The following is a 24,625-nucleotide window of genomic DNA, read 5'->3' as shown; positions in this document are numbered from 1 at the left end:
CCCGAGGATCGATTCTAGGGCTAGTTTTGTTTATCATCTTTATTAATGACCTGGACGCAGTGATGGATTACACCATTAAAGCTAGGGGAAGAGGCAGATGTGCTGGAAGGTAAGGATATTGCTGTGTATATGCAGGAGCATTGCCAGCAGATCTAAGGAAATGATTATTCCTCTTTATTTATGGTGAGGCCACATCTGGAGTACTGCATCCAAGTCTGGGACCCCCCCATTACCAAAGGATGTGGAAACATTGGAAAAAGTCTAGTGAAGGACAACAAAAATTATTAGGGGGTTGGAGCACATGACTTATGAGGAGAGACTGAGGGATTTGGGCTTATTTAGTCTGCAGAAGAGAAGCGTGAGGGGGGATTTGATAGCAGTCTTCAACTACTTGAAGGGGAGATCCAAAGAGGATGGAGAGAGGCTGTTCTCAGTGATGACAGGAGGACCACCAATGGTCTCAGGTTGCTGTGGGGGAGGTCTAGGTTGGATAGCAGGAAAAATTATTTCACTTAGAGGGTGTGTCTAGACTACATGCCTCCGTCGACGGAGGCATGTAGATTAGCCAGATCGGCAGAGGGAAATGAAGCCGCGATTAAAATAATCGCGGCTTAATTTAAATTTAAATGGCTGCCCCGCTCTGCCGATCAGCTGTTTGTCGGCAGATCGGGGCAGTCTGGACGCGACACGCCGACAAAGAAGCCTTTCTTGATCGGCACAGGTAAACCTGCTTTCACGAGGCATACCTGTGCCGATCAAGAAAGGCTTCTTTGTCAGCGCATCGCGTCCAGACTGCCCCGATCTGCCGACAAACAGCTGATTGGCAGAGCGGGGCAGCCATTTAAATTTAAATAAAGCCGCGATTATTTTAATCGCGGCTTCATTTCCCTCTGCCGATCTGGCTAATCTACATGCCTCCGTCGACGGAGGCATGTAGTTTAGACATACCCGGAGAGTAGTGAAGCACTGGAATGGGTTACCTAGGAAGGTGGTGGAATCTCAATCCCTAGACTTTTAAGTCCTGACTTGACAAAACCTGGCTGGCATGAGTTGGTATTGGTCCTGCTTTTTAGCAGGGGGTTGGACTCGATGACCTCCTGAGGTCTCTTCCAACCCTATAGTTCTATGAATTTTCTGATTGACTTGTAAGGTCTAGCATTTTGTTAAATGGATGGGTCAAATTTCATGCAGATACAATTTTTAAAAAATAATAATAATAAAAATAAATGCTATCACCCAGAATGGAATTTAAATTCAAGGTTGATATCCCTATGCCAGAGATTTATTTGTTAGAGGGAAGGAATCAGAAAAATTCTCCCCACTGTAAAGTAATTTGTTCCTTGTTGTAAGAATTTCCCTTCTCCTATATGCTTTCCTGTGGTTTATTAGCTAAATATGTTATGAAATGTCATTTACCTTATTCATCTGCAGATACACAGATGTTTTCCCCATTTGTGTGGTTTCCCCCAACCTCAACCCTTAGAGCATTCATAAACAAATTCCTAACCTACCCTGAAAAATGTGCCACTGAATCTTTACACAACCACAAGAGGTAATAGGAGTTCCACAGACACTCATACACCCTAGGGATGGGGACAGACAGATAAATCAGACATAGCAAGGATACTGCACTCCCACCAGCACAGCAATACTGGGACAACAAATTGTGGTACTTGTATTATACAGACCCTGAGGAAACCATATCACCCGCTGAATCACAAACACCATGTCCCTGCAAGAATCCCTGGAGGCTTCCCATTCAAGTTCTGAACAGACACAACATTGCTTGGGGTTTACAAGATCACAACTTGAGATAAGTCCATCAGTCAGTACACTGGAAAGTAAACATACAAATGTAACCAAAAAACACAGCACTTCATACAGCAAGTTCGCCCTCTGATATTACAATTTAAAAGGGCACAGAGAGCTAATAAGAGAAAACAGTGCACAGTAATTGTACTAGAACAACAACAAAAGGGTTAGGTTTCAGCTGAAGCAAGCAGCTCCATTAGTGTTATTACACTAATAAACCTCACGTCTATTTAGGTTTCCAACAGTCTAATAAAGGGTAATTCATACTGTCAGTAGCACAGCATGCTGGCCTGCAGTAAAGAGCAAATTTTAGAGCAGACTAACATAAGTAGCCAAGCAACAAAATCATTTCACTCTCTCACCAAATGCATTTTCCTCGTTGGAAAATATGTTATTTCAAAACAGGGTGTGGAAATGGAGAGAAGCACATGGACTGCTTGAGACAACTCTAAGAGGAGGTGTGTTCAGTAGTCACAGATCAGGACCCTTGTCCTCATGGAAACTACTTCTGCAATGCTTCAATCGCTCTCACATGGACTCTGCTATGAAGATTAGTGAGAATAGAAAGATAGTTCAATGCTTAAAGATGCTAGTCTGGGAAACGGGAGTTTTGGGGTTTTAGTCCCTATTCTTCCAAGTGCTTCCTAGAAGAAGTAGTTTAGTCTTGCCGTGACTCAGTTACCTCTACATCTGTAAAATGGAGATAAGAGCTCTATGAGTATGGGAAGATGCAGTTGCCTTTGCTGGATCTATCGCCTCCACCCTCCTGAAGGCATACAGTGTGTATGGAGAGAATCCCAGAAAGGAAGTGACGAAGGAACCCCCTGAATTTGACATCCCTATTGCAGGTAAAGGAAAGAATCCCTTTGAGAACCAGCATGAGGAGTGCACCTGTGTGTAGTGCAAATAAATGAGTGCCTGCAGTGCCTGAATAGCCAAGAGAGAATTAATTCTGTCTACCTCACCAGCCTTTCCATTTCCCACAAGCCTGGCCCTACTACTGGATCAAGGTGTTTATTTCCCAATAGGTCCATATCCAGAAATCCACCTCTAGAGGCATCAGCCCTGCTGCATCTATAACTCCTTTTTGGTGTTTTGAAAGTAATACTTTCATTTGCTGTGGTTGTCACATGACAGTTATGTCTTTATCTTGAATAGCCCATGGTTGCTCACTCCATGGGAACAGCAGAGAACATCTAAAGCACAAACAAAAATGGCTAGCTTCTGCTATAGGGCACAATTGAAAATTCAGAAGAAAATAGCTGCTAACCAAAATTAAACAAAAGTAATTCTGAAAAAATACACCTAATCGGGGCAGAAAAGGGGTGGAAGATCTACAGGAAAGGAGATAAACAACAACAACATATTTAGACAAAGGAGGCCTAGAGCATTGAGTGTCCATGACCACACGTTTTATTCCAGGCATCTAAGAGCTCCACAGGGTATTACTGAGCTGGTGAAGCCTGATTAATCCAGGAGAGTGCATAACAACTGCTAGCCTGTGACTGGTCAGTGTCCTTTCCCAACCTTGAGTCTGAGCTCTGAAGATAGATGAGCTGGGACTTCGTTTCTGAGCCACATAGTATGACCCAAATAAGCCAGCTGGACGCAGTTTACATTTACAATGAATCTCAAAAAAGCATAGCACCATTGTAGATCGCCAGGCAGTGAAACACTATTGCTCTGGGCAATGGTGTTCCACAAAGAAATGCTCAAGCCACATGAGTAGGACATGTGCCAAGACATTTCCAGGGACAGTGAGCAGAGTTATTGGCCTACAGCTACCACATTCAGTACATGGTCCTTTGCTCTGACAGAGCAAGATAATGATCCCTTCCCCTCCAACTCTGCTGGTACCTTCCCAGTAATACCAGTCTGGACAAAAATTTAGTGTAATGGGCTCATTGGCACACCTGAAAAGGGTGGGCATTATGGTGTTGAGTTCAGCAGCACCAGCCGCATCAAGGTTTTTATACGGCTGAGTAAACATCTTCCAACACAGGTGCTTCTCCACAAATATCAGGATCAGGGTTTGCATCTACTGCTAATGTATTCGGATCTGGACATAGAGTTGCTTGAGGGGTGGTAACATGTGGACTCATAATATTCTTTCCATCTTTGCAAGATGACTTCTTGGGTTAAATTTGTTTTACCATCAGCATTGTTTATTAGCGTAGTCAGAGAATCACTTATACACTATATATTGTGTCAATTTTAATCTGGCAGTTAAAAAAAATTCATGGCAATGATGATGCCTTTAAGAAACTTGTAATTCTTGGTAGGCCACACCTGCGAATGGGCTTTTTTCCAGCACCATCAGGTACTGGAATACAGCTATGTGCTGGAAAAGACATCTGGCCATTGAGAGGTTGCAACACTAGAAAAACCAACAATTCAGCCTGACACCCTCCCCAATGCCAGGAACAACAGCACTCAATTCCAACATAACCCATTTACCTTCGCTGGAGGTTCCCAACTATGTACTCAACACAGAAAGCAACAAGAGCGAGGCAGATCAGATGGGGAAGAACTAACATGAAAACTGGAATCGACATTTGTTTTAGACCAGAGAGAGACTGCTGGTCCTTTCTGGGGATCCCTCTTCTGGTGCTTGCAAGCATGTTAGGAACATGGGAGTTATCTTGCATCATGAAGGAAGAGGGAAGGAATAGGTGAAAAGAGAAGCCATGCTCCAAATTTGGGACAGAAAAAAATGGGGAGGTATTAAGGATGAATACTAAATAGCTGCCTTGGTATCATAGCACAGAAAACTAAGAAAGGGAATGTTCATTCCATATAAGATCTTATTATTTTATTATTATTTCTCTGACTCCTTTTATCAGGGGCATGCTGTGGAGAAGGTTCCCATATGTCTTTAAATAATTGAGGAAACTTCAATATACACTAGCCAGATACAATGGGAAAATTTTAATATTTCCTGTGGACTAAATGGAAAGCAGGTTATTTTGGAGCTTCCTTAAATTTAAGGGTTACATTTTCTCCGTGTACTTCACTGAAATCACACTTCACTCAGGTCTCAGTAACAGACTAGCCAAAGAAGCATGCATAGTTTTGAACAATCGATAATTGAACATCGGATACCTTAGCTGTTTCAGGAATTCAACGTCAGAATTGCTGTTAATGAGCTTGATGAACTCCTCATAAGAAGGAGCATATGTGTAGGCTTTCTTGTGATGCTCATTCACCTGTTCTCTGTATTCCATCTGGCTGAGCAGCATTTGGTTGACATAATCTGGATCACTCAGCAGTTCCACCATTGGCTTCAGTACTGAGAGAAGAAATGTAAAAAAATATATATATATATAATCACTGGGCAAACAAATGGCATCTTCAAACTCAGACACAAGAACAGTGAAACATTTTGGACATAAAACAAAACAGGTTGATAAATTTCCAAGGAATTACTAGTGTATCAGTTATTTTAGACTGACATTCTCCTAAACTTTTATTCGTTACTTCAGAGATGGGAAATCTTTTTTGGGTCAGGGCCACTGACCCACAGAAAAATCAGGCAGGGGCTGCACACAAGTGAGAAGTGAAAAAAGAAAAACAAACCCACACTGACGTAGCCCCCCCAATTGAGAAGGAGAAAGACTTTCCTCGCATTCCCCTCACACACCAGAGCCTATGGAGGCCCAGGCTAGTAGATTTTGTGTGCTCCAGCCCCATCATGGTATGTCAGGGAGACTGGAGTGCCATCAAAGGCTCCCCAGTGTTGGGGAGTATATAAGATTCAGGCAAGCCAGGGGCCACATCCGGCCCCCGTGCCTCAGGTTCCTCACCCCTGCATTACTGTAAACCAGCATTTCTTAAACTGTGTTCCGCAGCACACAGTTGGAGATGTGCCACAGAGATATGGTGACCATACGTCCCTTTTTTTCCAAGACAGTCCCGGATTTAAAGACACCCAGTGCTAGAGCAGCACAGCAGCAACTCCCCACCTCCACCCAGCACATAAGCAGCTCCCTTGCTGCTTTACACGGGCAGCCAGGGCCGCTGCCGTTGATGTGCAGTGTCCAGAGCTCCGAGCTCCCATGCAGCACACACCGTTGTCCGGCAAGCCCCTCACCCCACCGCGTGACCCTTCCCACCTGCTGCGTGACTGCCTGCGCCGTCAGCCCAGCCTCCTCCGTCCACAGGTGGTCACCACCACTGCCAGAGGAGGAGGGGCACTGGTTGGAGCCTGGGAGCCACTCCTGGGAGCTGCCGGTGGGGTGCTGTCAGGGACTGCGTGGAGTTCGGCTGGAGCGCTGCAGAGCGGGGTATGTTTGGGCTCTGCCGGTGCGCTCTGTGCATGGCCCTTTCTCTCCCCACACCTTCCCACTCTGCTAGGGGAGTGGCAGTGCACAGATCCACTCACTCTGCCACGTTCCGCAAGCCAGATCTGGGAGGGTGGGCGCTCCTCCCAATGGGAGCCAAAGTTGGTGTGGGGACTGGAATGTAGCACTAACATTAGCACTGCGGGCGGCCTAGCTCCAGGCCCGGCAAGCAGTCCTGCCTTGGAAGCAGCTGGGGCTAGGGCTGAGGGGACTTCTGGGGCCTGACCAGAGACTCCAGCTCTGCAAACTAGAAGGCAAAAGATGGGGGAGGGGCTCAGAGAGAACTAGTGGGAAGGAGGATGGGAGAGGAAGAGGCTTGTGCTGAGGGGAGAGGGGCAGGGCAAGAGAAGAAAGGAGAAGGCACCAAGGGGACAGGGTAGAGGAGAGACAAATGCCAGGGGGCCAAGTGGAGACAATGAGGAAAAGGGCAGGAGGAGGGAGGGGAGGTGTCAGTGGAGGTGGGAGGGGACAGGGTGATGCTGGGAGAGGAGAGGGGAAGGGCACTGGAGATAAGAGGAAGCAAGGGGAGGGAGAGGTGCTGAGAGAAGGCTTGAAAGAAGGGGTGGGAATGAGGAAGGTGGGAATGGATCAAGTCCTGTGTGAGGGCACAGAGGGACATGAGAGGAACTGGGGCAGAGGGTGGTGAGGGGATGAACATCAGGGAGAAAGAGGGCAAGGGGGCAAGGGCAGTGAAGGAAGGAGGAAGCACCAGAAGGGTGCAGGGGTAAGGGAAGGTGCAGGTGCCAGGGGATTCTGGGGGTGAAGCAGAAAGGCAGACACCAAAGGAGAGGGTTTGGTGGGGGCCAAACTCATCTCCTATGGGTAGGAGGATGGTAGGAAAAGTTCATAAAGGGGGTTACTTTTACTTCTGGTCATGTGTCCTTCTTGACCCCAAGAGTTGGGGGCATTGTAAACAGAGGTCAAAGGGTATAGGTATTGTATCCCTAATTTTGGTTCAGAAAATATGGTAACCATATGCGGAGAGAACAGAGTTCAAATGGCCATTCTTAAAAGGGACAAGCTGTAAACTGTCAATGGGATCGAAGAAACTGGAAATTCAGATTATTAAAAAGTACATACATGTTAAAGCAGCTGAACCTAAACTGCAACATTCCAAGTACCTGTTTCTGCTCTTCTTGATGTGCATTGCAGAGAATGTTACACATTAGAGTCTATGAAGAGCAGAATTATGAATAAAAATGAACTATCTGAGGATTACCTGGGACTTTGCAATATCAAAAACTGTCTCCAACTCCAAATTCAAAAATGGACAGAGTGATTAATAATTTCATAATCCAATTAAAAGTGTTCTTTATAAATACAACTAAAATTCTCAGTAATTAAATGGATAGCTTTTTTGGGGGCAAAGGGTCAAACTTTGGTCATGTTCACACCATTAGCATAGAATTCTACTTATAAAAGCCCAGGACCAGTCAAATGCTCTCCAGGGAGTCACTCCTATACAGAGCGCTGAAAGTTTGGTTTCCTCTAGGACAAAATAAGAGGATGAAATGGCTGTACGCTGCAAGGAGCTGAGCATTTGCACCCTGGTTCAGACAAGCACTTAAGCATGTGTTTAATTTTGAGCAGGTAAGTAGTCCCATTATGCTTAAATACCTAAAGCAGTGTCCTGCTAAATCAGTGCCAGAGAGGTCAGTGTCTTAGCCTTAATTAGCTGATGCTATGAATTTTCAAGTGACTCATGTATGTCTAATACAAGGGTGGGGAACTTCAGGCCTGAAGGCTGGATGTGGTCCCCAAGGCTCAGGGAGCCCATGCTGGCACTCCAGCTCCTCCACTGTCCCACCATGGGGCTGGAGCATACAAAATATACTAGGCTGGGCCCCCCATGGCTCTGGTGTGTCAGGAGAATGTGGGGAGTCTTCCTCCTCCTCAGACAGGGGCAACATTTTTTTGTCTTTGGGGGGGGGGTTTGTGGGTCAGCGGCTCCCAACCCAAAAACGGTTCCCTACCCCTGGTCTAAAAGAAACTAACTATATGTGCAGGTTGTGACAGGAGTTTAATTTTAGAACTTAAAATGTGATATCAATATAAGTATATTAAATGGTTTGTCATCATTAGTAATATAGTAGCTTATTAGTTAATTATCTTCTGATCTATAATCTACCTTTTGTTGCAAGTATGTCTGCAAGGACTATGCGCAAGCTGAGAGACTGGGCATCCTTTGAGGGCAGGAGACAATACACCAGAATTTGAGAACATGATTGCAGGAATCTTACTTCTTCGTCAGAGTTCCTTAAGCAAGGGTGGAGTAAAAATGGCCTTGGCTGCTCTTCCTGCCTATTAAAAAGAGTACAAGAATTTCAGCAGAAATTGCAACACATCTTTAGTCACCATTATTCAAAATATCAGCAACATAACAGTATTCAGCAAAGAAAAATTTTAAACAGAAACTATACTTCGTCTATTGTTTACTTTTAATTATTATATTAAGACAAACCTATATTTGCCCCATTTCAATCCATTGCCCTGTCTTTTCTCTATCCCTGTACAAATAGAAATACAATATTTTTAAACCATAGCAATATAGAATAAGCTATTATAGTTCAGAGCAAGCCCCGAGGTGGAAGGTTGAATAAAAAAAATGATTGTTTTCTACTTGCTCCTGTTGACATTCTTTTTTTCCAAAAAATTGAGAAGGCAAAGTATTGAGATGCCAAAAGACCCTTGTATTGCAGACTAACTACAGGTTGTTCCTCCTTTAATTGGGACTCTCTGGTCTGGCAACATCCGTGATTCGGCAAGACCCCAGATGCTCCTGGATCACAGAGTCCAGGTATAAGGAGGTCAGGCCACAGGACTGAGGGGAGGGGTGTGATTCAGCCAGGAACAGGTGGGTGGCAGAGCAGGGAGTTTTGGCTCCTGCTGCCAGGCGGTAGAAGGGGCTGGCAGCAGCCACAGAGCCCTGGCAGCCATATCAGCCATGGAGCCCCGGAAGCTGCAGAGTCCCGGCAGCCTCAACAGCTGTGGAGTCCCAGCCTGGCCCCCACAGAGCTCCAGCCTGGGGAGACACATCTGGGCAGGCAGCAGCTGGTCTCAGATGGAGTCCTAGCTGGGGGCAGCATGGGCCATGCTGGGAAAGACCCCCCCCCCTCATTTGGCAAATCCCCCTGTTCGGGACCAGTTAGGTCCAGAGGGTGCCAGCTAAGGGAGGTCCAACCTCTAGTAGGCTTGTACTATAATTGTATGACTATTTAAGCAGGGGACTGAAAATTATTGCTGGATTGAGAAATGGATCAAGCTGTGACAAAAAATGTGGAACAGATGTGATCTTCCTCATCTGTGATCAGCTACTTCACTGTCACTCAGAAAATTGCCAGCCTCTTTGGTCTGACTTTTCCTATGTCTATGCCCTGAGCTTCCCCTCCCCCTTCTTCCCCCTTCCAGCTCCCTCCTCCCAGGTTTCCCCCTCCCCTCTCCCACCCTCTCTCCTCCCACCTCCTTTCCCCAGTCTCACCAGAGTTTCATTCCCTCGCCTCCCATTTTGTTAAATAAAGAGAGTTTGTGTTCATGAAATTATGTGTATTTTTTTTGACATCAGGAACGGGGGTTAAGGAGAGGTAAGTGGAAGGATGTGAGGGAGGAATGAGGCACAAGCCTCCAGTGGGGCAGACCAGGGAGGCTCTTACTGCTCCTCAGGGTGGACGCTCTCCTGCAGGGCCTCCTGGATACTGACAGTCTCCTGATGGACCTCCCAGATGGCAGCCTGCAGAAAGTGCAGCCAGGCTCGCAGCAACACCTTCACGAGAAGCACCAGAGTACCCAGGGGCAGCTCTGGCTCCATGTTGCAGAGTGCTATGGTGTCCCGAGTGAGGGCAACCAGAGCACGCAGAGACAAAATGCTTTGCTGTCCCTCATGGAGGTAGGAAAGCAAGCAGGGAAACCCGAGAATCGGCTGTCTGGGGTGGGGGGGGGGGGGGAAGTGTCCCTTTAAGCACAGGCCTCAGATAGCCTTGGGCAGCAGCCACACAAAGTGACTCCTGACCTGATGCCCTGCTAGAACTGATTCCGGCTGGCCTTAAACACGATTCAGTGTCCACTCAGTGTGGATGTGCTATTTCGAAATAGCCAAATGCTATTTCGAAATGCATTTTGTGTGTAGATGTGTTATTTCAAAAATATCTTATTTCGAAATAACTATTTCAAAATTAGATATTTTGAAATAACGTTGTAGTGTAGACATACCCCTTACAGAACAACAAACAAGGAAAGGTCAAGTGAATCCTCCAGACAAAGAACCCCTGAATATCTAGATGACTGACTGAGAATTTTCAACATCAGCAGATGATATTCACTAGTGGAAAAAATAATAAACAAGCAAGAGAGAGGTGTATGAATAATGTGATAGAAAATACTCAAAAATGTTAAATAAACCAATGGAAAACCCGTATCTGCAAAACTGTAGTTCTAAGTACTTTATCTTAAAATGTTAGCAGAAACAGAATGGACTCAATCGAGAAACAGGGAATGCAAATTAGTCATGGGGAAACTTCCATCTGAGAAGTGAAAGTAGAACATGGTAGAGGTATAACACATTATTGAAAGGTACTGAGAAGGTAAACAGGGATTCCTATTTATCCTCTCTTATAATACCAGAATAAGGAGAAACAACATTGAAAGGCAAATTTTAAAATTAACAAAAAGATGAAGGTGCATGGTTCTTCTGTGAAATGCATTGCCACTAGATATCATTGAACCCTAAAGCATAGTACAATTTAAACATGGAAAGACAGAGAACATCCACAATTACAATACACAGGATCATTTCTATTTTAATATGGCATAAATTCTCAAGATTCATGGTCTAAACCAAAGATTTTACGAATGAGACTTAAGATGAAATTTCCCCTATAGGCAGCTTATTCCATAATCTATATATAGATATATATTTTAGAGATTTGTCTGAGAGTCTGTTCAAGAACTTCTCCTAAAAGGTAAGAGCTAAGGCCACCAAATTTGGCATGCAGCTTCCTCTTACCCTAACCTAAAGCAAGGTCAAGGCTTGGTGGTGCCAGGAAAACAGGACGTGTCTGGAATTTGATTGTTTTCCATAATATGGAAAGGGAGGGGCCTGAGGGACACTATACTCACACTCACCACTGGGGTAGTGAGCATGGGAGACAGCTATACTGCAGAGTGACCACTAGAGGCAGTCATGCCATCAAAGAAGTGGCCAGCTGAGGACTGGACTCCCCATCTTGCTTGCCACCAGACCAGGTAACCCCCTCCCCCAAATCCTTCCCTCCCCCTGGCCTCGGTCCCAGCCCCACTGCCATGGTCCCTCATCCCACGAGCATGACTGGGGCTGGGCAGCGCTGTCCCAGCCCCCATCACAGGAGCCACAGCCCACCCCACCCCAAGCACTGCTAAGCCAACTGGCTTATGTGCCTCCTCCCTCCCACACGTCATCTCCCCCCTGGCCGGGCCCAGGGAATGCTGGCAGGAGGCCTGTGTTCCCCCTCAGCCCTGACCCAGGCAATTCTGGGTAAGTCTTCTAGTTTCCCAGTAAAAGGTTTCTTGCATCTTCCTCTGAAGCAATTAGTACTGGCCGATTTTAAAGCATTTCCTGTAGACTATAACAGGGAGGGTGGTTCCCAGCTCATATAGACTATAGCAATGCAGCCCAGGGGAGCATGGGGAGCAGCTCAGAGTATAAACCCACCCAGAACTCCTGGCTATATATCAGACTGTATATAGCCCAAACTGTTACCTATGCTGCCTCAGGTGAACTAAAAATAGCAGCGTAGCCAGTCTACCAGAGGGAAAGCACACACCTCGCTGCAGGACATTGGACTACATGGAGCACTGCTCTGTAGAGGTATGGCAATTCCTATGTTCCTAAATTCATTATAAAAGAACATTCTGCTGACAATGGAATGCTCTTTCATATATTAAACCTTATGCCTCAGAAGAAATAATAAAAACAACATTGAGAGAACATTTGTAGAGAATCAGTAATGATCTGAACTCAGCTACAGAATAAACTATTCAATGTAGGATCTGTGACATAGCAATGAACAATTTCACTGAACTCTACATACCAGCCACTTCATCAAAACAATTGAATTAGGATGAAATGTTGTAACTTACTGACTTCTCATATATTTCTCTCAACCAGTCATAAATTTGTAAATGTCATGTACCTTTAATAAGAAGAAACATGTCACAGACATGCAGTTCAGTATGGAGACTACAATTCCAAAACATGGGACATCCAAAGCCAGATGAGTGCAAAACTCAGTGATTGGACCAAAGTTAAAGAATCCCTCATGGAAGGTTTAAAAATGGTGACTAATGGGAGTACAAGACAGCCGTGTACCTTTGAGACAGGGTGGATCTTTGGGGCCTCTGCTAATGTGACCAGGAGGTTAGCCGCACTGAAGAGAGTTTCATACTATGTGCATATGCATAAAAGTTGAGCACAGTAACATTAGGTCATTTCATAGCATATGCCGAATGAGTAGGGAGTGATTTGGTGCCAGAGTCAGTACTGCAGAGGCTCACTGTTGAGAAATGTCAGACACCAGCACAGAGTGGAGTTTTGGCTAAGGAGAAACAATCAAAAGTGCATGATGCTGAAGCAGTTTTATCAAATTTAAAATGTGAGGAAGAGGATACACAAAGGAAAATGGGGGAAGAGGAAAAACTGCAAAGATGGATCTTTTAATTAGTAAGAGATCATATGGGTAACAAAGCCTAACCAACTTCAGACCATTCCCTGGTATATCATGGTGAGGTTCTCTCCCCAAAACCACCTTCTTCTGTGATTTGTAACAGTAAACATTTTCTTTGCACTAAAATGACAGTTGAATAGGTGACTCAAGTTTTAATTTTGTTAGCAAATATTTTTATGAATGCTAATCACAATAATCATGACATTTTCCCGATGAAAAACAAAAATAATTATTTAAACCTTTCATCCAGCATATTCCAGTGAAAAAATTAGTGCATTCAGCTAATTTAAGTGGCAGAATTGTTTATGCAAAATTTGGTATCTGTAGCTAATCATGAAGCATGGCTTTATTTTGCACAAACAAATCCTCAAACAAACTCACTCTTCAAAATATAGAATAGATTAATCTAAAACTGGCCAACTCTACTTTCTTTTTTTTAACAGAAATTGTATTAGTAGTTGGGCAAGACCCTGATCTTCTGGCCCTGAAGACAAATGTGCAAAAACACTCTGAGAACTTTAGCCTGTAGCTTCAGATACTACTAGCAGAGGTCTCACCCACTTTCCTTAAGCAATGTCTATGCAGTGACTTATGCCTGTGCATACTTTCACAATTCAAATAAAGACTGAAATGCACAGATCAACAGTGCACTTTGACTCCACTAGATTGCGATTAAATTTGCCTTTGGGTATGTCTACACTACCCCGCTAGTTCGAAGTAGCGGGGTAATGTAGGAATACCGCACTTGCAAATGAAGCCCGGGATTTGAATTTTCCCGGCTTCACTTTCATAAGCGGGGCTCCGCCATTTTTAAATCCCCGCTCGTTCGAACCCTGTGCCGCACGGCTACACGCGGCACAAACTAGGTAGTTCGTGCCGCGTGTAGCCACGCGGCACAGGGTTCAAACGAGCGGGGATTTAAAAATGGCAGAGCCCCGCTTATGCAAATGAAGCCCGGGAAATTCAGATCCCAGGCTTCATTTGCAAGTGCGGTATGCCTACATTACCCTCCTAGTTCAAACTAGGAGGGTAGTGTAGACATACCCTTTCTCTCACCATTCCATCCATGGTCAGTATTGTCTCCACAGGAGCCCCATCCCTGTTCGGGACTGCAGCCTACATTCCTAGACTCTCTGGAGCATTAACTATTCCTATAGTTACATCCTTTCTGAGGAAGCAGTTGTATAGTCTAGTCTGCATTTTTATCTCTTACAAGTCTGGGTGGAATTACAATATCAGCCAATAAATTCATCTTAGCTGAGTTGGAGCAGTTCCAGGAGTTTACTGGCACATGGTCAAGACTGGTCTATCAGAGAAACAGATAGAATACACCAGTTGGTAAATATTTGGCCCTTACTTTCCTAATGCATCCAGTGTGTTGCTGTTTGTGAAGGTTACATATACTATGGCATGCACCTGATGAGATAGGCTCTCTCCAATGTTCAACCCAACATGGGTCTCCAGAAGAGGAGACTCTTCCTCCAGCAGGTACCCTGGCCATAATCTCAAGGTGTCTCTAAAGAGTGAAAGGGAAATCCGTCAAGGTACCCACAGTCATTTTGCATAAGTGTAAGGGACAAATCTTCAGAATCTCTTTCTGCCGGAGTCTTATGCAAGTCTCTGTACATCAGTGCCAGTGACTTGTTCCAACAGGGCCAGCAGAGATAAGGGGGTGATTGAAAGCAGTCAGGGAAAAGAAAACCTCAGTTAAAGGTGCACCAATTCACCAACGGTCATGTGGACAATGATGCTGGCTTTGATCATCCTCCAAACTTCAGGTGGCAAAGCAGCAAACTTTTCCATAAGTCTATCAACCTGAAGAATGCTCCTATTTTTTGGCAGTCACTACCTTTTCATATGATACTATCCTTCTTCAAAGTGGCAAGTACATCTGGACTTGTTCTTTTAAACAGCTCCAGTGCATACTTTGTAGGATTTCTTAAAATATATTGAACAGTTCATCTCATGGCAAGAGGACTGATTAACTGAGGGTTTCCATTTCTGCCTCTCTCATTACAAAGTATTGAGTAAAGCCTGTAGGAAAACACAGTGAATCAGCGTAAGCCTAGTGAATCTGCCTAGCAAACAGAATCCCATGTTAACCATGCTTCCCCTCACTCCAATTTACCAATGAAATAATGTAGAAAAGAGCATGCATGCAATGATGGATAGAACTCTCACCACTGTACAGTGGCAGTTGGTCCCATAGCACAAATTTGGGGTCCTTTATGCACCTCTTCCATAAGATTTGTGAGACACTTTGGGAAGGCACCAAGAAGATCTGATTTAACTTATGATTTTAGGCAGCAAATACCAATTATCAAGAAAGTTATCTGAGGCCATTTTCCTTCATTTGCAACAATGCTGGCACAAAGTAAAGGATAGCACTATTTATTCTGCAGTAACCATTAGGGAAAACGGAAAACTTAACTGCAGGATGCACACACACATGCACAGTGCAACTAAATTTTTTCATCATTGACTTCTGTAGCTGTATAAACTACTTCCCTTAAACTTTTTCCAACATCCCACTTAGGTTCACTTGTACAAGACAGACCTCTAATCTACTCAACTCCCACAACACACTTTAAGATCCCTGGGTTCTACACATGCTTATAACAGCATATAGTGTACTGCATCCAGTGGACTAAATGTTTAAATGACAACTCAACACAGGAGACTAACTGTACTCACAGGAAAATTATAAAAAGACAAAAACCATCACATCACCATGACTGTCTACTTCACTTCAGACAGCCCTTGGAAATAATTTACTTACAGTAAACAATTTGTTCTATCTTGTATTTAGCTGTGACAGTGAGTACAATTCTCAGACCTGAAAGAGTTTTGGGATGTTATCTCTAAAGCTTCTCTCTCTCACCAACAGAAGTTAGTCCAGCAAAAGATGTTACGTCACTTGTGTTGTCTCAATTTCTGAACACAAAAGTATCTATTATGACTACATGATTGGATTTTCCAAACATATAGACCAAACTGATCTTTAAAAATTCCTAACCAAGTTCACACAGAGATGTTTGTGCACAATGTTTTTGAAAACTTAGCTGACTAGCCATAAATTTTGAAAACAGTGGTTCAATGAACTGAAATATAAACTCAAATTTTACTGAGTGGGTTCTAAAATAGGATACCGCACAAGCCTTTTAATCCCACACATTATTTAATCTGCTCTATATCACACAGAGAAACAATGATAAGTGACAACATTTGTGCCGTGGTTAACAATTCAGATTTTAGTGACAGTTACATATCCTGATATATCAAGATGCAGTTGACTTGAAAGCAATTTAATACATATAGTACTTGCAACATTTGTAGTTTGCACAGCATGCATCATTACTTTTTATGTCCTTGTGAAGTGAAACCAGCATTGATCAACCATTCATGAGTTTCATTTCAGACATATTTCCATCTTACAAGTTCTTTAAACATGCATTCAGTTTGGTGCGGATACAAAACAGTTTAACTACTTAGGAGAAAGCAAGGGCTTTTTCTTTGGTTATCCCAAAATGAGTGAAATATTAGTAAATATAACCTTTAGAAGAAAGATTAGTAAGATTAGTAACCACCACTATTATCTGTATTCCTGTTGCTACAGATCCACCAGTTCTCTCAATGCTTTAAGAGTACTGAAATGGGGAAAACACTACATTTAAAAAAAAAGATGATTATGCATAATTGCAGAGTATCTTTTAATATGTGTAGATCAGGACGTACAGGATGCTTAGCAACCTTACCCCCAGGTGTACTTTGCTGTTAAAATGATAAAAAAACCTTTGCTGCAGGGAGCTATTACAATTTTTATCCAATTAATGAACATATAATTATAAACCTCAAACTCACAACACTAGTTTTTTAGCAATCTACCACAATCCTCTAGTACTGGACTATTATCTGTCACAAAGATTCCCAATCTTTTCTATTCTGGAACCCTGTGATACTTTGGGGAATCTGTCTGCACAATTGTATTCTAATTGAAATTATAAAGTTGTTCCTATGAAAACTGCTTTATCACTGCATACTTCTTTATACAAGAAATTTAGACCTTTGCTAATAATGGCTGTGTCATGTCTCTCTCACACCAGACACAGTGGCACATCATTTGAATTCAATGACTGCCTATTCAGATAGAACCACCTTGGCAAAAGGGAAGCCTAAAAGAACTATTTTTTCCTACCTATCTGCAAGGACCTGGTAAAGGAGAGGGAGTGGAAAATCCCCAAATGCAAAACAAAGACATCAAGGTACTGATGCTAGTTGGCCTTTAAAAAAACTAGAAAGGCTCCATGGTATGTCTACACAGCAAAGAAAAACCCTGGGCTGGCCTGTGCCAGACAACTCATGCTTGTAGGGCTTGAGTCTGTTTCACTGCTGTGTAGACTTCCAAGTTCTAGAACAGTGCACAGGGTTCCAGAGCCCCAAAGTCTAGGCAGTAATGGAACAGCCCCACAGCCCAAACTCCATAAGCCCAAGTTGGCTAGCATGGCCCAGTGCAGGTTTTTCTTTGCTGTGTAAACATGCCCACAGAGCCACACAGTTGTTTTCGGTAGGAGATGTGAAGGTACAGGGATGCTTTCATAGCAAGGGGGACCTAGGTTAGCTGTGAAACCAACCAAGGTCAGAGAAAGCAAAATGGTCTAAGGAGAAAGGGACTGCATGGCTGAGAAGATAAGTCATGCAATGCTGGAGAGGGAGCTTGGATGCCCTAAAAGACTCTGACCCTGCTCAAAGAATGCATCAGAATGGTGAGGAAGGTGAGGCAGAGAAATTCATGGAAGGGTTTTTTTTAATAGATCTGTGTATTTCTTGCACTATCAAGCAGAGAACAATAATAGTGTTTTCAAATTCTGTGCAAAGACTGAGGGCATGAATTATGGATTATGCCTACCATGTGCTCTTGAGGAGTTTATTTACAACATCAGAGCATCCACAGTGCTTTAGTTCTGGGAGAAGGTTTTTTAATCTATAGCAGAGAAGACTGAGTGGTCCATGCTAACTGAAGGGGCTGGGCAGCTGGACTGTAGTGTTTAAGCTCCTAGGAGAGAGTGCTAAATAGACGGTTTTCATAAGAACATAAGAACGGCCGTACTGGGTCAGACCAAAGGTCCATCTAGCCCAGTAGCCTGTCTGCTGACAGTGGCCAGCACCAGGTGCCCTGGAGAGGGTGGACCGAAGACAATGATCAAGCGATTTATCTCCTGCCATCCTTCTCCAGCCTCTGACAAACAGAGGCCAGGGACACCATTTTATCACCTGGCTAATAGCCTTTTATGGACCTAACCTCCATGAAATTATCTAGCTTCTCTTTAAACTCTGTTATAGTCCTAGCCTTCACAGCCTCCTCTGGCAAGGAGTTCCACACCTTGACTACACACTGTGTGAAGAAGAACTTTCTTTTATTAGTTTTAATAAAACTAATTTCACCTAAGACAATGGTCTGGTAGCGCTTTATAGACTAACAAAACATGTAGATGGTATCATGAGCTTTTGTGGGCACAGTCCACTTCTTCAGATGACGGGAGATATCATGTACAGGCAGTCCCCGAATTACGCGGATCCGACTTATGTCGGATCCGCAGTTACGAACGGGGCCCTCCCTCTCCCTGGTCTCCAGCAGACCAGGGAGAGGAAGCAAAGCGGCAGAACACGCGGGCAGCGGACAGCCCAGACGCGTCTGGGCTGTCCGCTGCCCGCGTGTTCCGCCACTTTGCTCCCCGTCCCCCTGGTCTGCAAACCAGGGGGACGGGGAGCAAAGCAGAGCAAAGCTGTGGAGCACGCGGCCAGCGGCCAGGCCAGACGCGTCTGGGCTGTCCGCAGCCCACGTGTTCCGTCGCTTTGCTCCCCGTCCCCCTGGTCTGCAGACCAGGGGGACGGGGAGCAAAGGAGAGCAAAGCCGCGGAGCCCGAGGGCAGCAGGACAGCCACTGCGCGTCTGGGCTGTCCCGCTGCCCCCGTGCTCCACGGCTTTGCTCCGGACGCCTGTGGTACAGCAGCTGGGGCGCTGTCGGTTGGTCCCGTAGCGCCGCTCTGAGCACTACTGGACCAACCCGGCAGCACCCCAGCTGCTCTACCCCAGGCGTCCTGATTCAGCCACTGCTGGTCAGTTTCAGCAGTGGCTGAATCAGGACGCCTGGGGCAGAGCAGCTTAGGTGCTGCTGGGTTGGTCCAGTAGCGCCAAGGAGCGGCGGCGCTACTAGACCAACCCAGCAGCACCCCAGCTGCTCTGCCCCAGGCGTCCCCAAGTCAGCCGCTGCTGAAACTGACCAGTGGCTGACTACAGGAAGCCCCTGCCCCGGGCTTCCTGGAATCAGCCGCTGATCAGTTTCAGCAGCAGCTGACTTGGGGTTGCCTGGGGTTCTTAAGTTGAATCTGTATGTAAGTCAGAACTGGCGTCCAGATTCAGCCGCTGTTGAAACTGATCAGTTTCAGCAGCGGCTGAATCTGGACGCCAGTTCCGACTTACATACAGATTCAACTTAAGAACAAACCTACAGTCCCTATCTTGTACGTAACCAGGGGACTGCCTGTATCTTGCAATACCAGGTGTTTGTCTTTAAGCCCCAGCTCCTGACATTATTTGATTATGTGAAAATCCATTTTCACTAAAATATATATACAAACACACATTTTACATATGTGTGTATTTCTAGCCTTTGTGGTGATTGAGAAAAGTTTGAAAACTTAATCCTAAAAGGTTAAAAATACTGAATAAGTCAAATTTAAAAATTGTTATTTGGGGGGCACCAAACTCACGCATCTTTGAATGCTTAGACTTGGCAAGCCTGAGAACCCAGTATCTAACTTGTAGTGGCTGACTGGAAAACTCACACAGTGAAGATTAGAAAGCCTTCTGATGGGGAAGCAGAACTACAATTTGAGACAAATTTAAAGATTCTGAAGATAAGATAGCATTTTTTGTTTGTTTACATAGGAAGTGGGATGAAGGGACATAAAAGTTTCCATAGGAATAAGTAATGGCCTTTTCCATGGAAAATCATTCCTTTTGGGCTTCCTCTATTTCTTTAATTATTGTCTTTCAGAAAAGAAGTCTCACAAAAAGTTAGATTTAGCTCTTAATCATCTTGACAGTGAAATGGGTGAGCTCAAGTGTGCATGCAACAAATCATAAAAGATTTCTATCGCACATTCTGTACTCAGCACACGTTTACAACAAAGCAGCCCTGGGAACTATGGAGGGCAACATGCAGTTTGCATCTCTTTACCTGTGTCTCTCTGAGATCTTTATACTTCTTGTAGCAGAATTAAAATTGCTTGATCTGTTTGAAACTTCTAAGAAATGAAATAAGTTGATTTAGACTTGTACATGAAAACATCACAATAAAGACAAAAAGTAAGATACATAAGACAATGAAAAACATATCCACAGTCAGAAGAAAGTCTATCCCCAAATATTCCTAACACCCATTTAATCAACACACATCATCAAGGGTCTCTTTAATGGCATGTATTGTTTAAACAAAGAATAACTATAGAAACATAACTGAGATTGTGCTTCACAGTGTAGTTATTAGTTTGTGTGTTATAACCTTCTACAAAGGATTTGAGTCTGTTATCAAAGACAGTCTGTAGTGGATTACAAACACATACTGGTGGAGAACCAAGTACACTGCGACCCCCCAATCCTAATTGAAGCCTCTATGTCTAGTGTATTACAAACATAAAATTAGAACGCCATGAATTCTTCTGGCAAAGTCTTCATTCACAGAAGCCCAACACTAGAAACTGGCACTAGTCAAGAGGTACTTTAAAATATACTTATTCAAGGGCTATTTCATAACTTCTTTATTCTCATCTTTTCCAATATCTGTTCTCATCACAACAACCTCTCAAATTCATGTTAATCTTCTTGATATTAGTTTTCAGAGGGTTAGCAGGATAAGCAGTTCTTGGCATACTTAAACTGTAGGAGACAAATGGAATTATAAAAGAAAAAGAAAACATGGGAACCTGTACTCCAGCTATATGTCTGGGGCTTTGTTCAATAAAGATCTCTTGGTACCAGCTCTTGCTGACTTCATGGTAACAATGCTTTCTATTTTACATTGAATATTACTTTACACTATACACTGAAATAAGTATACCAAGCATAATACACGGAGCCACGATAGCCAAGATATTTGAGAACCAAACTATACATTACTACTGAAAAAAAACCCACACCTAACAGACAGCTTTGTAATGAGAAATTGATGTTATTCCTACATTATCGTTTCCAGGAAGAGACAGTTTTCCCTATAACTTTGCTAAGAGCTACATACTTACCTAAAACCTCATCAACAAGAGTGATCAGCTGCCTTAAGGGATTAATGTCATTAAATTATGACTCACGTTGGGCACATCTACACAGCAGGGCTAAAGCCAAAATGAACTACACAACTTCAGCTACGTCAACTGCATAGCTTAAGTCTGTGCGTCAGTTATTCCAAAATAACACTGCTGTGTAGACATGCTCCTTGTCAATCTAATAGCAAAAACCTGCAAAACTGTTTTACCAAAAACCAGCCCATCACTCACTATCCAATTCTGGAAAAAACTGTTTACTCTTAAATCAAAATACATAAAACTATAGATTAAAAGTGATGAGAGAATAAGTCAGTGTAAGAAGCTCACAATGCAGACTCACCTCCAATGCCACTAACAGAGATATTACACCTGGTCAAAGGGCACTGCTCTCATTAGGTCCATAAGTGGGTAAAGGGGAAACTATCTCCAATCCCAGTGTAACTTAGAATCTCACCTTACTCAGCCAAACTCTTACAATCTCAGACTGTTTCATTTCATCTAAAGGCATTTTTTCCTCTCCGACTTGGAAAATAAAGCAAATATTTTATATTATGAAAGACACAGAGAATAGTTTCCAAGAATTGGACTGCTTTTTGTTCTTTAGCAGGGCCAAAACTAAGATTATGCTACCACCAACAGATGGTGCCTACGCCAGACCCCTGAGAAAAAGTTTCAGTGATTTATTCACCACTCTATTCAGCTCATGATCCATCCATAATAAAATAGCGTGGCAGGCATTCAGCTTTTCTTTGCCTTACTTAAGCCAAAACCAGCCATTTGGATGAGATATTAAGGAAACAGACACATAGAAACAAACAAAACACAAGAAGAATTGAAGTTCACCAATTCCCATTCCCTGGTGTTACAAGAAATCTATCATGTAGAATATGCTCACCTCATCCTGTAATAGGCAACATCATGCTCAAAGCTCCAGAGAAAGAAGGAAAAAAATAATTATGCCTCAGCCAATATGCCTGGGGTAAAATTTCCTTTCCAATCTCAAATCTGGAAATCTGTTTACTAAATGCACATAAACAAGAACTCCCATGGTCAAAGTATCTAACCCCTTTCATACTCTGGGAGAACATGAAGGCTACATCTACATTGCAGTGCTATTTTGGGATGCAGGAGGTATCTCAAAATAGCTACTCCGCGTCATTTGAGCATGCCCATTATTTCAAAATATAATGGGCTTGCTAGTCCGACATCCAAGCTTCAAATAAGCTACAGTAAAACTCCAGTGATCCGGCACTCCTGATGGTCTGGCACCATCTGGAACCCGGAAGTGCTGGACAATTGGAGCTGCTCTGCCTCCAGCTTCTCCGCTTGGGGAAGCCTGGGGCAGAGCAGCTGGGGTGCTGTTGGGTTGGTCCCGCTGCACTGAGGGGCGCATCCCCCCCACTTCACCCCAGACCCCTCATAGCCCCCCCTTCCAATAGTCCGGCATATCTGATAATCTGTCACCCCCTGGGTCCTAAAGGTGCTGGATTATCGGAAGTTTACTGTATTTCAAAATTGACTCAAAATAACTATGCAATTTTCGTAGCTCAAATTGCATAGCTTATTTTGAGCTATGGGTGCAGTATAGACACACCCTAACAGACAAATAAACTATAGGAATTTTACAGGAGAAATTAAGAATGGCAGAGTCTCTTCCAGGTCTTGATACACCAATGTCACACTCCGGGGAAGTTGTAAAAGGGAAGAGCTTGTATTGCTCTTTCCAGCCCTTTACCAGTACTGCAGCATCTCAGAAAGCTCCAGATGGGACTAGAAGAATTAGCCATTCTAATTTATTTTATTAGCAATGGAAGGTGGAGAGGGATGAGTTTAAAATATGACCTGGAGTGAAGTGGGTGGGAAAACCCTATGAACCTCCCGCAGAAGAGATTACTGTCTTTAGACTCACAAAGGCGAGAATGCTTCTTTCCTTGCCAGACAGACTTCCTTCATGAGCAGAATGAGGAAGCCCCTAAACAGACATGCCAGGGGATAACATCCTCTCTAAAAATGGAACAAGATGTATTTCAAATGCTCTAGATCACTTACTGTACTCAAAGAATGAATCTCCCTTTGCTACCATAATATGTAATAAAATTACTTGGAGACAACACAATGCACAGGAGACATTTAAGAGAGTATCACAACAGGAAATTATTCCATAATTTGGCTCACCCAGATTAATGAGTTTCAATATCCCAGACAAAAGACAAAGCATCTAAATTTCAATCTAAATTTACCATAATTTCCAAATCTTAGACTCAGAGCCAAACTATCACTTAAGAGGTATCAATTCAACATACAGAGTTGTTCTCAGTTGTGTTGTTTGCTTTTTTAAAATTATAATGACCTGTGAGCTGAAAAGTTTTTTGTGGTACTTAAGGTTCAGATCAATAAGTGGGATGATTCAGACTGCGTAATGGAACCCACGGATATATGAGAGCAACACAGCAATCAAAACAGACCTGAACAATTAGATTAATTTAACAATCTCAGAATACTCCTAAAACCAAAAAGTATCTTCTAAGCATCAGTGTCGGGACCTTATATTTTGTGGCAAGAGTAATCAACCTTTAATCTTTTCATTTTTGGCATTTAGGAGTTTTTTTAATCTGCATGCAATGCTAATCTGTAAATTAAGAAATAATATTATCATTGCACAGTGGACTTTTGGCACAACCTTTACTTTACATTTGCATGTTAATGTGTCCCAGCCTCAGCAGGTATTCTCAATGATTAACTCAAAGCAAAACAAATGAAATGGAAAATAAACAAAGGACGAATTTTACAGTAAGCGAGAATAGTGAAAATACAAATGTCCTCATCCAAAAATAAAGATACAGTTGAAATGGACATAATTATAAACAGGAAATAAGGCATACAAAGCAAATGTTAGAATTTTATCATCTCATCAAAAGGAGGAAAGTACAGTTTTGATTATTTTTCCATCTTCAAATTGGAGGCTTTTTGTTAATCAATATTTGAAGTATTGTACTAACTAACAAACAGTAGTAAAAATATCTCCAACTTCTTTTTAACTGAACTAAAAGGAAAGGTATTTGGCATCTAACTTTTGCTTCTAGACATAGCTGACGTGCTGAAAAGTCACAGTGACAAACTACAATACCACGCTCAGAGAACATAGTCAGGAGCATCAGAAAGCCAAAAGATGTCTACTATTGTTGAGAAACAAGTAACACACAAATATATTGGAACTGAAATTAAAGGCTAACAAAGAATTGTATATGTGCCCCAATGCAGGCACATAAAGATCTCCTGTTTATTTGGTTTCTGTTAAGAAAAAAGACAAGAGAGAATTTGCATATCTTCTTCCAATCTCACTTTGGAAAGCAGAATTTTCAAAAATGAAAGTAGTCGGGATGTGGCTTTTTTGGCAATCCCTCCCTTTTTTCAAAAAGCCGTGTAAACCTCATTTTTTTAAGGAAAAAAAATTGTC

General features: G+C 43.2%; 1 protein-coding gene across 6 annotated transcripts in view; it reads right to left on the bottom strand.

The window, feature by feature from the left end:
• The window catches only part of SNX25 (sorting nexin 25), a 134,096-nt gene that overhangs the window by 81,715 nt on the left and 27,756 nt on the right, over nt 1–24,625 (bottom strand). For all 6 annotated transcript variants that reach the window (XR_012904267.1, XM_075930320.1, XM_075930319.1 and 3 more), the window contains exons 4-5: nt 8,281–8,453; nt 4,915–5,101 (exon numbers count right to left, since the gene is read on the bottom strand). Coding sequence is in view for 5 of the 6 variants with exons in the window: in XM_075930320.1 (XP_075786435.1) it covers nt 4,915–5,101; nt 8,281–8,453 (360 nt within the window). In the remaining variant the exon portion in view is untranslated. The remainder of the gene's footprint in view (nt 1–4,914; nt 5,102–8,280; nt 8,454–24,625) is intronic.

Source organism: Pelodiscus sinensis, chromosome 5, assembly GCF_049634645.1.
Source record: "Pelodiscus sinensis isolate JC-2024 chromosome 5, ASM4963464v1, whole genome shotgun sequence".
Lineage (NCBI taxonomy): Eukaryota > Metazoa > Chordata > Testudines > Trionychidae > Pelodiscus > Pelodiscus sinensis.
Note: the sequence above shows the minus strand (reverse complement) of the source record. Positions and strands in the feature narration are given on the sequence as shown.